Below are 13225 nucleotides of genomic sequence, written 5' to 3'. Positions count from 1 at the left end.
CGGCGGTGTCCGTCAACAAGAACCTTTCTTTTTATCATAACATTTAAAAGAAAAAGATATTTGTAAAGTTGATCTTGAGCGCCGCTAGAAATTGCTTAGCATTATGAAGTGTTGAAGCATTTTAATAAAAAGAAAAAGAGATGGCGCTCGACAGTTGAACGGAAAAGCGATACTTACTTAAGTAATAACAATTGAACGCTATTAGATGGAAAGCGCACTTAGAGCTCCGATCCAAAACAATCAAGCAATCTCCTCCGACGCTTCACTCGATCTTCATCTACTGCCATGGAGCAATAGCTTTTGTAGTTACCCCACCTTCCACGATTGCAGCTCTTGGACCCGCAGAAATTATATTCTCTGCGATAGGCCACGCGTGCATCCGCAGCAAAATGGCATCGATCTCATCCAGCGACTTACCAAGAGACACCAACTTCATAATAAATTCCCGACGCTCTTTGGCTTCATTGTTCCTACAAGTTGTAGTACAATGGCTGCACGGAGGATTCAGCTCCGGCTCTACCTCCACGATCAATTCATCATTAACATCGGTGGCGCCGCCGTCTTGCAAGATGAACCAGCCCCGGCGAATCGTGTCAACACATCGTGGAAGCCCGTTATCGTCACAGTCAAGCACATTTCCCGTTCGACATGACACAAACACAATTGATCCATTCGCAACAGCTTCCACTTGAAATTCTTCCGTGATGCCAAGCACGGGCGACTCAAAGTAGCAACCACCATTTGCCCCAACGATCAACTCTTGTCCGTCATCGGCTGACCGGATAATGAATGTGCTCTCGCCCACGCAGTGCAGCGTTACGACCTTCGCATTGAACTTGTCGTCGCGAAAGAAAGTCGGGGAGTCTGTCGGATATAAGTTTGAGAGAGCTGCAGCTTGCAAAACTACTGGAGTTTCCTGTGGTAGAGCACTCATCGCCATATTCTCGTGTTAAACCGGTTGTGGGGAGAATGAGAACGAACTGGGACGAGGTTACAGTTAAAACCCATCAGACATTTTTTGCGATTTTTCCTAGCAAGTTGAAGAGTTATTACATCATTTGTTGCTCTGGGCTATGTTGCGCAGGTTTTGCTACATTGTATGATTGTACTTTGGGTTTATGAATCCAGAAAATTCTTAACAAAATTTAATTGCTTTATCTTTCTTATTAACATGTAAAGTATGGTGGCACCCTGAAAAGCTATCCATTTTTTTCTTTTCCAATTTTAGCTGGGTATCGTCTATGGGGAAAACTTGGAATAGCTTCGGTGGCTATCGTGGAAGACTTCATCGCAGGACATGAAGCGAAAGGAGTTGCTGGCTGCGTGCGAAGAGCTGGTCAAGTCATTTGATCCCGCAAAGACAACAATCGACGCCCATGCGACGGAAGAACTTCAAAGATTATCCTCTGTGAGTGATCAGCGGTTCCTTCAGCAGGTTCTTTACGGCTCGTATCGCTATCGAGAACTCTTGCGTCCCATGCTCACAATATTTCTCGACTCACATTCCAGTCAGGTGAGTCGAACTGACTACACCAAGTTTCTCATCATGGGGTATCTCGCCATGTTCCGTCTCGAGGAGCTCGGTACCACTGCATTTGCGGGTTTGGCTTTGGCACTCCAGCCGACAAGTATGCACACGTTCTTGTCGTATATTTTCAACCCTGACGAGCTTCGAGGAACGCTGCAAGACCAATGGACTCGAGTACTGGATGCTGAGTTTGTTGAGACGCAGATAGTCGACAAGATGCTAAGTTTTAAGCCAGATATCGACAAGCTATTAAGTCAACTTCACACTAAAGCCTTCGGGCGAACTGCTTCTCGTGACCTCACCGATCCCGACGCTACTGCGACGTCAAGCAAGAAACTAACTGTGCCTATAGCGCCCAATATTACTCAGCCAAAGCCTCGAAAAACAGTCGAGCCTATCCGTATTCCTCGTGAGATCAAAGCAAACCCAGTACCTGCATCTCTCAACAAACTGTCACTAGCAGAGCTCAAAGCTCAACAAGAAGCTCGAATAGAGCGGATTAAGTCTGAAGTTGCGAGCAAATATGACTCGGCTGACGCGTTCCAACTTGCAACTGCTACACGAGGCAGCAATCTTGATGCAGTACGCGAAAAAGTAGAGCGCGAGCGTGAAGCAGCTCTGCACTTTGACTTCAAGGCGAAACCTGTTCCTCATGCCAGTACATCATCAGCCAGCACTGCGGAAGTGAAGCTTACAGCGGCCGCTATCTTGCGTGAAGATGCCCTATATAAACGAAAGAAAGAGCATGAGGCAGCTTTAATCCGTGCATACGAGTCAGAACTACGTGATCCCCTCGAATTCTACCGCTGGCAAGCCAACATGCAGCAGCAAGACGAAGCAAATTATCGTCGCGAGGTGGAGACGCGTCGTCTTGAGATGGTTCAAGCGCAATATGACGCGATGGAGGCTGCACGTCAAGCCAAACTCGAGAATCGAGAGGTGGCCAACGAGATGAAGGAACAGGCGAAAGCTCGAGCTGAAGAACGGGAAAAAGAGGAGAACGAGCTGGTCGAGAAATACCGAAATCTCACCGAGGAAGTCAAGCGTGTACGTGACACAGCACCGCGAGAAGCAGAGGCTCAAGTTCGAGAAGAAAACGCACGACAGCGCGATGCATTGCAGGAATTCTTGGCTGCTGAAAGAGAACGTAAAGCTCAGGAAGATGCCAAGGAGCGAGCAGCACGCGAAGACCTGATCCGTCAGATTCGAGCTTTAGACCGAGTGCACCGTGAACATGTGGCTGTGTTTGACCCTACGGAGACAGCTAAGCTGGGTCTACTGGAAGAAATGTCACTTGCAGAGCTCCGTGAACGTCTTCGCGTACGCCATGAAGACCAGAAACGCTGGGAAGAATCTCGACGTGAAACTATCCTGACCGACAAACAGGAGAAGAGTGTCGATCTGCTTGAAAAAGCGACGAGTGCTGCACGTCGACGTCGAGCTACCGCAAGTGCAAACGCTGCAGCTCGTAGCAAGAAGAAAGCCCTAGCTGCAGCAAGGGAGATGGAAGAGCAAGCTCTTCGTAGGAAAAACAACCTCGAGCTAGCAGAGAAGCTCAAACGTCAACGAGAGGAGCGTACGCAGCAGACTGAGAAGCTCCGCTTGGAGTCTGAAGAGCTGGCTACAAGACGACGATTCCTTGGTGCTGCGAAGAATATGCTGGAAGAGAATCACTTCGATCAGCTCAAGTGTGGCTTTGAACGACAAGCCAAGAACCGACAGGGCACGCACCAGTATGAGTCGATCACCATGGAGAACGTCCGTGCTCAAGAACACCGTATGAATGCCGACTATCGTGAACGTCAGAGACTCGCTAAACAATACGAAGAACAGGAGAGAGCTAGCATCTACGCACGAGCCAAGGAGGACGCCAGACGACGCAATCGCGAAGAAGATGAGACGCTACGTGCCCTTGTGCGTCATGAACAACAACGCTTCGTACACGCTCGAGGAACTCTGCAAGCACGAAACATGTACGCTACCAATCAGACTCAAAACGTGACAACACAAGCACGAATCTTGTCAGCTACAAGAACTAAACCACAGCCCAAGACGTCAGTAGAGACTCACAGTATGAATCAAGAGCAGGAACAACCACAAGTAGCCACGTAAAGAAATCTCAAACAGAAAAAATAAGAGAAATACTTTCAAGACAACCCTGCAGTACATGAACTTACACTGTCTCCACTTCGACGACATAGCGGATACGCGCCTGTGCTTCCTTGTACACGACCAGCTCAGCATATTCCGATAGCGCAGGCTCGACCAGTGTGAAATCTTTGGCAAGAGGAGAGCTTTTCAACGTATTGCGATAGAGCTTGACCGAGTAGCTGTAGGCTACGCCGCCATCTTCCGGTCGGATCGTCACCTTGAGCGTGGCCTCGCACCAAGCGCCACTACCAGCTTTTTGCGGCGCAGTATCTGCTTTGTCATCGTCTTCAGTTGAGTCGGAAGTGTCACGACTTACCAACTCGATGATAATCGTCCGCTGCTCGTACTGATACTGCACGAAGTGCTCGCGATCTTTGCCTGTAGTACTCACAGTGTGGGTAGTACCAACAGCAAAACTCTTGTCTGCCACGAGTTTACTGAGATAATCCTGCGTCTCAGCTGTGAACTTCGGGTTGCGTTCATACCACCCGAATGGTGTTGGGTTTGGCTCTGTTTTGGCCCAAACACGGTCGTATGGCAGCTCTACCCCCGTTTGCATCACTTGGCCAACGTGTAGCATAGTTCCACACTTCGGTGACACGAGCGAACCACGCGGATTAGGATTGTGCACTGCCAATGCCTTCACACTGTCCATTCCTTCACGAGGTAGAGGATCCGTTCCCCACGCTGCAGTTGTTGTTACCTCGGTGGGCTTCCCCAGTGACACCTCGCACAACAGCATGTAGTGCACCTCGCGCGTCTTCTTTGTAGTCTTGTCGGGCTTGCCATCTTTCATGATCGGTAGTGCATACGGAGCATCGCAGTAGTTCATACTCTTTTGGGCTACGTTCGCAAAATATAATCCCTTGCCGTATGCGTAGCCATGATGCGGAGCCTCAGGAGGAGCAACACGCAGTCCCTGCGACAAAATCCCCATCAAGTTAGTGCGTTTCGTTCCGTGCCACAGCAAATGTGTCTGCATCGCCTTCAAGTCCGGGCGTTCCACCATAAGATCATTGAACCGTTGAGTCTCTCCACGACGTTCCACTTCAAACACGTTGCTGATGCGATACTGTCGACGATCAGAAGAGCGTAAACCACCGAAGAAGTAGCGGTGAATGAGCTGTCGTTCAGCGTCTGCAGGAAGCAGCGGCGCAAGGCGCACTTGCAACGCGTGGTAGCAATATTCAAGCGGATTTTGAGTTGGGAGTGCTCGCTTAGCACCGAGAATCATCTTGTACGTCTCCATTATGTCCGACAGCATTCGTAGTCGCGTGATCTCCACATTCACGTCATCCACCTGATCGAAAGCCTTGATCGAAGAAGCTAAAGCGTCTTCTTGACACGGCATGATCTCGTAATATCGACTGCTGCGCTCGCTCACCTTCTCTGTCAAAGCCTCATGGCGAGTAGCAAGGAGGGCACGCTTGGTGGCTCCTTCGTCGCTTAAATCACCACTGGCAGTACTGATCTCCTTAACAAGCTCTTCCTTCTCCTCCAGCAAACCACGGATCTCGATCAGCTTCTCTAATGCATCTCGGAGTTCATCCTGCTTCGCTAAGGGTAAGTCGCCACCAGCAAAGCCACAACTTGTCTGTGCCGCGAGCTGCAAGTTGCGTACGTCTGTGATGGCAGCTAGCATCGCCATGACGCTGGGGGAAGACAAAAGATCTGGATCACGAGGCTCCGGGAACACCACGCCCTTGCTAGCTCCACTTTCCATGTCCTCTCGAAATGATCTCGTCACTTCATCGTCTACCTTGGTCGAGTGGTTAACGCGTTGAACGAGGTTGTATTTCTTGGGTTTCTTCACAAACTCGCCTGGAGCACGTGACTCCCACGCGTTGCCTGTTTTGCTTCGGAAGATCTTTTTGAACTCGTTCACAGCCTCCGTTTCATCTCGGAACGGCGTGTTCTGGAACTTCCCCGTCTCGCCAATCCGTCCCCAGTTCGTGAACAGCACGTAGATATCCTGTAGTTCGTCGCGAACCAATTGTAAGCGATAGAAGACATTGAGACCGAAGCGTCCGTTCTTCACGTCCACCTTGGTCAGCAACGCGTCCAGCTCCGTACCCTCTCCGTCGCCTTCAGAATGTACTTTGCTTACCTTCCCGACATCACAGCTAGCGTTCACCTTGGCCACAACCAGTTTGCGCGAGATCTTGCCCGACGTCTCGCATTCCGCCAGATACGCATTAGCATCGTCCGAATACGCTGGAGCAGCAGCAAACACCGTAATAGATTCGGTGGATTCGGCTTGACTTGACACGATATTGGGGAATGTCTGTTGAAGGAACCGGAGCACGAAGCGTGAGCGCTGGTCCCGTGCATAGTCTATAGCGGATTTTCCAGTAGAGTCCTTGACACGTAGATTGCCACCAGCACGGACTAGCATACCCAACAAGCGCGTGTTCTCGTAGGAACCATACTCTAGCGGTTGCACAGCGATGTGACACGCTGTTAACCCCGCGGCATTGCGCTGAGCAAGTGCTGCCTTCACACTCGCCTCTGGAACATGAAGAGAGCACACACGGGTTGACGGGGCGAACGTGAATACATCCTTCGGGTCCGGTACTGATCGAACGAGTCCAAGCGCGAGACGGGTCTCCGCAACCAAGTTACGGGCGGCAAGATGCATTAGAAGCGTGTTGCCTCTGCCATCAGCAGTTGATAGTTTGGCGCCGTATCGGAGCAGGAGAGCTAGTGCATGATATCGTGTGGATACGTTTGGAGTGATAGCAACACGTACGAGTGCAGACATCTTGTCAGAGTCTCCTTGCGCCATAGATGTCATCTCGCAGAGCTCACGACCGGACCGTAGTAGCTTATCCTTGTCTTCATTCTCATTAGTTTTTTTTCTTCGTTCCAGGGAAGTCGCGTACGCACTGTTAAAGCTGATATTAGGATCCACCCCGTGCTTCAGTAGTCTTTCCATCATCGTGAAGAACAAAACAGGTTTCGACTCGGCCAAACTCTCCATAAAGCGGTCCAAAAACGCACCAAGTACGTTCATCCCCGAGCTGTCAACTGCATGGATATCCAGCGAATACGAAGGGTGCTCCAAGAAGTAGCACAACACTGTGAGCAGCTGATCATCACTCAAATTACGGCCGCTGTATTTTTGCTTGAGAGCGAAGAGAAGTGGCGTCTCGCCCATGTGGTTCGTCGCGTTCTCACTCTTTGAGCCTCCGTTCTGGTGATGTAAGAAATCCATCAGGTGAGTATTGCCACATTTCGCGGCGTAGTGCATTGCACGGTTACCCTTCTTGTCTTGGGCATCAACACGTACTCCAGCATCCACAAGCGCCCATGCCAACTTCTTCGCGAGTGTGTCAAAGCCAGTTTGCTTTGTCTTACCCAAAGAATGGAGTAAGGTCTCGCCACGTGAGTTTGGGCGCTTCAATAGTTCCATCCCGCCGTCTGATCCAGATTCCAGCACCCCTAAAAGGTTGTGAGCGAGCTGAAATTGTCCACACCGCACGGAGTCTTCGATAGCTTGACGTCTGCAGAACTTAGCGCTGAGCAACATGTGGCAGATACCAGTGAGTCCATTGCTCACAGCATGGTAGAAGTAGCTTCGAGTCTTGACTTTCTCCTTCTTCGGCGTTGTCGAAGTTCTTTGCCTCTCTGGCCATGAGGAGACATCGCCATTTGAGGATTTCTGGGCAATCCGAAGCGTTCCGTCGACCGCAGAACCACTACGCAGCAGCGTCATGATGGTTGTCTGTCGTTTGTGCAAAACAGCAAGGCCTAGTGGCGTAAATCCGTCTCGATCCTGGAGAGTCATGGCTTCCTTCTGCTCCTTGGGGTCACCAGATGATGCTAGAAGCGTTGAAACACACACGAAGGCACCTGTGGCCGCTGCAAGGTGCAGCGGTGAGCGCCCAAGTACATCTTGTGCCACAAGCCCTCGTTCCGTTGCCAGATTCGACACTGTTTCCACCGGATCCGTCTCGCCACCGGGAATAACACCCAGGTGATCACGTAGGAAAGCCTCTCGCTTTTCAGTCTCGTAAATCTTGGCGTCCCGAATTTGTCCCTCACGATCCTTCTGACCTTGGGTTCTTCTGTGGGTCTGGTCATACGTTTCTTGCCACTCCAGCTGCACCTTAATGAGTGCGAAATGTAGTGCGCTGAAGCCGAAATCGTCTTGGATAGCCACATCAGCACCACTCTGGAGGAGGAAGCGCTCAATAGCGAATGATGCATCTGCGCTCATGGCTGCGGCATTCACAGCATAGTGCAAAGGCGTTCGTCCGAGCCAATCGCGTTGGTTTACAGCATTACGAGCGCCCTTTTTCCCTGCAGCACGGAGTAGCTCCTGCAATAGCTCGAGATCACGGTTGCGCGCCGCATAATGGACCGGTGATCTGTTCTTCGTATCACCGACAACGACAGCTTGAGGGGCGCTTGAGTCCTTCAACGCGACTAGGATAGCCGGTTCCACTGTGTGGGACGACACGCCATTTTGGTTGGCTGTGTCCGACGAAACAGTGACGGTGAACGAGTTGGTATTTGCGGGAATTGGACGACCAGCAGGAAACGATTTAGTGATCGTCACGGTCGAGTATGCGACTTCTCCATCGTGAGCCTCCTTTGCAGGGATAGAGTGACGTGCAACGACAGCTAGATGCAATGGCGAGGCACCAAAAGCATCGCGAGCCATGAGACTTGCTCCATGCGAAAGAAGGGCACTCACGGATGCACCATCATTAGCTCGAAGAGCAACGTGCAGCGGGGTCTCCTGGGAGGTCTTGGAGACACAGTTGACATCGGCTCTGTGTTTCAGAAGCAGGCGCGTACACTTGAAGTGCTTGCTCTTGACAGCCTCAAATAACGCCGGCTCCAGCAGTGTCTTCAAGCCGCAATTACCCGTGCAGGGTGGGTGACTTTCACGATTAATCGTTGACTCTCCACTGGCTCGTGTTATAGCGTCCATGATAGCGAACTCCTTGCAGTTTGAGCACCGTACGGGAGACAGGTTAGTATTGGCTTGGCGCGTGAGCAATAGTTGCACAGTAGGCGCGTCTCCCGATTCCACTGCAAAGTGTAGCGCCGTCTTGAAGCTTCCGAGATGCACGACGTTAACCAAGGATTTGGCTTTGGTGTTGCGGTTTGTTGAAAACAACTCGGGTCGTTTCTCCAGTAGAAGGTGCATGAGGCATCTGGCAGAGTGGTTGGCACAGCCGTACCATTTCATCCACGGGTTCGTTGCCTCGCTCGTGAGTTTCCGTCTAGCAATCAGGTGCAATGCCGTCTCGTACGGCACCATAATCTTGGGTTCATCGTCAGCCTTTGCGGTGGACTCAGGCGTTTTCCGATCAACTGAAGCAGATGTGCTACCGTCGTCGTCACTATTATTCCCATCTGAATCATCCTCATAGTCACCGTCATTAGAGCCATCCGAGACGCTCATTGCTTTTCTAGCAAAACCGCTGATACTTGGGATGACATCGCTAGAACCATCGTTCCCGGAGGTGTTGGCTATGCCAGTGAGATCTCGAAGACGTGAAGCTTCCTCACATCGCACGAAGGATTCTCGGCTAGCCGACTTCTCAGCATAAATGGCAAGTAGGTCAGCAAACCTTGCGTCGATATCTTGCATATTCTGCAGCTTATCCGGATCCGTCTGGTTCGTTGCTGAAGGCACACTGCGCTCGTGACTTGGATCCAGCAACTTCATGACAGGGGTGTATCCATCTACGTCCTTCTCACACATCATTTCGGACGTTGTCGGGCACTTATCGGCGCACTTACGAATGAGCACAGGCATTGCTGAGAGTTGAGCTGCGTCATGATTAGCCACCACGTGGAAAAAGTTGTCACGTTTGGGTCTCGACCTTCCTGCCAGCTTCAGTGGTCCATTCACCGTTTTGCTGTGATGCTCAAGTAATTTCGACAAGTATGAATCTCCAAGCCCGGCGCCCAACGCCGCAGCTGTCATCCAGGCATCCGAACCATCTGAAGATCGCGCATCAGACTGCACACCATTCTGCTCAAGCAGGAGGTCAACTATCTCGGTCTGATTGCCAACCATCGCCAACTGGAGAGGCTGCAGCATTGTTTGCGTTTTCTCGTCATCTTTGGCATCTTCAGGATAAAGTTCGTACTGCGGGTGCGCACCATGTCGAAGGAGCAGACTAACCGCATCCAAAAAGAACTTGGAGAGCTCCTGGTTGCTGCTGCTAGTATTACCATCTCCGGTTCTTGGGGCTTCGTCACAGGCCCGTTTAATCAACCGCTGCAATGGGTACTCACCTTCCGAGTCGCTGATGTTTGGATTAAGCCCCTTGTCCAGTAGATAGCTCAGCTGCTCGAGACTGTGTGAGTGCTGACACTGCAGGAACAGCATCGTGCGACCTTGGCGGTCTCTGAAATCCAGGAACTTCTGCTGTGCTTCGCCACTAACTTGAGCCAAAATGAGCTCAGCACAGGCTCGACGCTGTTTTAGCAGTGCACACGCTAGCGGTACAAATCCCCACGCATTCTGAGCCCAAAGCTCAGCACCAACGTCGCACAAAAGCTGAAGACAAGACGGCCAGCCATAGCTTGCCGCATAGTGAGCAACGCTGTTCTCCGAGGTATCATAGACGTTCACGTTCGCGCCACTATTGATGAGCGCAGCAGCCACACGTGTGTGACCGTTCTTCACTGCTAGTATCAACGGGGTCTTCTTGAGCTTATCACCAAGATCAACGCGTGCACCGTTAGCCAACAAGACACGTACACATTCCAAATGACCATTTTGCGCCGCAAAAGTCAATGGCGTGGACTTATTCGATCCTCCACTCACAGCATTCACATCCGTAGCACCTCCACATTCGGTTAGTAGGTATTCAAGCACCTTGGCGCATCCATGACGTGCTGCAAAGTGGATCGCCTGCTTTCCACCAGGACCTTTCTCACGAACAAGCTTGTCAGCAACTTCTTGGCCGCCTCCGCCGCTCTCTCCCGGTGTGGCAGCGAACTGGAGTAACGCAAGTGCAGTCTCCTCACGTCCCGCTTCTAGAGCACACATCAGCGGCGTCAAACGAGTCTTCGTACGGCCAAACATGCCGCAGCGTTTCTCCAAAAGAAACTTCATTGGTTCGGGAAACTCGCATCCTGCCGCGTAGTGGATGGGTTCATACCCTTGGTCGTCCTTGATCGCGCTGAATTCGTCGCCTGCAACAGCCCAAAGCTCCTCGAGATACTTCGTGTTCGGGTTGATTGCTGCAAGATGTAACGGTCGAAGTCGCGTTTGATGAGCTTGCTTAATTGCTGAAACAGCTCGGAATGGTGGCAACAACGGCGTATCTCCATCAGTCGAGCCATCTCCAAGCACTTTGTGGTGTAGCTCATTGAATCCCCACCCTCCATTCTTCTCCAAAGTCTCGACAACTTTGCGTACTAGCCGGTAGTTTCCACAGCGTGCCAAGTGACACACATTGTTCCCCACGACATACCCATTCGTCCAGTCTCCTGTTGGGTACAGGAGCGTGAGCATCTCGACGCTCGCGTTCGAACTACGCCACAGATAGTCAAGCGACAAGGTCGCAGCACGAGGAGCGTAGCTATCTCCGAGCAGCGCATTGTTCCCTTCCTTCCCTCCACGACTGGCATTGATAGCACGTCGATTGTAGTCACTGAAGCGACTCGTGTGCTGGCCGGTTGAGTGTGAAGGCAGAGCCACCTCCGGAGCAGCAGCGAGCTTCTCCTTGTCTACCTTCTCGTCCGTTTGACGCAGCAGAGCCGCAGCTGCTAGATCGTTGTTGTCGATAGCATAGTGGAGAGCAGTACGACTGACGTCGGCGCTACGAGGAGCGTCGAACGTGCTGAGCTCAGCGTACACGTCGGCGTCGGTCGTGAGTTTCTTGAGCAGCTTGATGTTCCTGGTCAGCACAGCTCGCACGACCTCACGATTGGCTGAGTATACGTCTCCATTAAAGGACTCGAAGGGCTGGGAGCCCAGTAGCTCTCGGTCTTCGTACTTGGTCTCGTCTACTGTTGTTCGCAGTGGAGCGATATGCATAGCCATCTCTCGCTTGCTGAGCTTCTGGCTCTTGCCTTTGCCTCGTCCTGTGGACGTCTTGGTGTCCTCCTCTCCAGATCGGCGCTTTCTGGTTGTTACTAGAGAAGGTGGAGGACGTTCGTTGTCTTCTGGGTCATCGTCGTCGTCCGGTACCTCCTCACCCGCCAGCTTCGCCTTGGTACGCGCCAGACAGCGCTGCACTCTTGCCAGCGACTTGGGCGTGAGCTCCAAGGCTGTTGCGCTCAGCTCACGAAGGTAGACGTGGCACAGAATGCTGCCACCGTCCACCTGCTCGTCATACGCGATCTCGTAGCGTCTTTCAGCGGTCTTGTTGAGCCACGTGACGTGGACACTCACGTCCTCTTGAGACAGCATGTCTTCCGTCACGTCGTCCTGCAGCTGAGCGAGCCAGAACTCGTCCACTGGTTTCTTGCCCTCCGTTGACTCCATGTTTACATCATTGTCTTCCTCTTTCTTCTCTTCCTCGTCCTTCAGTGTCTTTTTGGCGCGCGTCGAGCGTCTCGTGGGTTGCTTTTGGCCTTTCTTGGCCTTCGCCTTGCTCTCCGGAGCCGCTTGCTCCTCCTCTGGGGCAGCTAACACGGCCACGTAGCTCTGCGCAGCCAGCGCCACCTCCCAGTCCGCCTCTTGCCACTTGCGCTTGCCGACCATGACGATGATCTGAGTGTGCTACTTTCTGCTACTTTTGTTGGTGAGTGCGGATTTGGAAGTGTAGTCGGTCGTCTGGCGACGCTTGAAGTCGAAGTGGGTACATATATTAGGATATGAAATGGGTTGACGGATTTGTAATGACAAATTGTAACTAGTAAAGCGTAATGTATTCGTGACTCCAAAAAAAAAAAAAGACATGCCATAGCCATTATCGGGGAGCCCTGGTTCGTGTGCGATTTAGCAAACACAAGGAGGCACCCATACATAATGGCCATTAATGGCATTAATGGAAATAGGAGCAGCAGTTACGTGCCACCTTGAAAATGTTCCGCAAGATCGAGAGTGGCTCGATTGACTGCTAGATTTCTTGATAGACTCCAGGCGAGTCATTTTCAGTTTGGACGCATAAAAATTACGTCCTCGATCCTTTGTCATAAGATAGGTGAACCAGTCAACATTAAACTTTAAACATTATTACTAAACCATACGTGTACTCAAGCACGACTTCAAAAAAACGAGTATTTCTGTGGGAGATTGAGAAATTCATCAGACAAAGCCCTAGACAGAGAACTGGTGGTTGTTTTACATGCTAATAGATCGGTGTGAAAATAAGTACGGCTAGGGTTTTCCATATTAATAATGCTTGCGCATATTCTCGTCCCATACATTATGCATTTCCAGCTTCGCAGTGTCTCCATACATAATGGGATCAAATTAATGTACTTTTTTTAATGCATGTCATTATGCATTATTCGGGAGTCCTGACACGAACTAAGGGCTGTACATACTCAGGACAAGTAAATGTAGTACGTTTTACAATCAGGCAAACGCCCTACTAAGTGCAAGCGATATGACTGCTGGCTGTA

At 51.2% G+C, this 13225-nt stretch overlaps 3 protein-coding genes across 3 annotated transcripts; 1 reads left to right on the top strand and 2 right to left on the bottom strand.

The window, feature by feature from the left end:
- Window positions 1–277: 277 nt before the first annotated feature.
- On the bottom strand, window positions 278–940 carry PPTG_18733 (hypothetical protein; the record flags this gene model as incomplete). Its single annotated transcript, XM_008916968.1, has 1 exon — window positions 278–940. One exon carries the CDS (start codon window positions 938–940, stop codon window positions 278–280), a length of 663 nt encoding a protein of 220 aa, XP_008915216.1.
- Window positions 941–1226: 286 nt separating this feature from the next.
- Window positions 1227–3567, top strand: PPTG_18732 (hypothetical protein; the record flags this gene model as incomplete). Its single annotated transcript, XM_008916967.1, has 2 exons — window positions 1227–3501; window positions 3555–3567. The coding sequence occupies exons 1-2, from the start codon at window positions 1298–1300 to the stop codon at window positions 3565–3567; spliced, it is 2217 nt and encodes a 738-aa protein (XP_008915215.1). The 5' UTR covers window positions 1227–1297.
- Window positions 3568–3629: 62 nt separating this feature from the next.
- PPTG_18731 (hypothetical protein) lies at window positions 3630–12444 on the bottom strand. Its single transcript, XM_008916966.1, has one exon. It carries the CDS (start codon window positions 12357–12359, stop codon window positions 3702–3704), a length of 8658 nt encoding a protein of 2885 aa, XP_008915214.1. The 5' UTR covers window positions 12360–12444; the 3' UTR covers window positions 3630–3701.
- Window positions 12445–13225: the final 781 nt, after the last annotated feature.

This window comes from Phytophthora parasitica (assembly GCF_000247585.1).
Source record: "Phytophthora parasitica INRA-310 unplaced genomic scaffold supercont2.92, whole genome shotgun sequence".
Taxonomy (NCBI): domain Eukaryota; phylum Oomycota; class Peronosporomycetes; order Peronosporales; family Peronosporaceae; genus Phytophthora; species Phytophthora nicotianae.
This window is presented reverse-complemented; position numbering and strand designations above follow the sequence as displayed.

Coding starts and splice junctions, on each gene's coding strand:
- PPTG_18731 (XM_008916966.1), bottom strand. CDS start 12,359: ATGGTCGGCAAGCGCAAGTGGCAAGAGGCGGACTGGGAGGTGGCGCTG.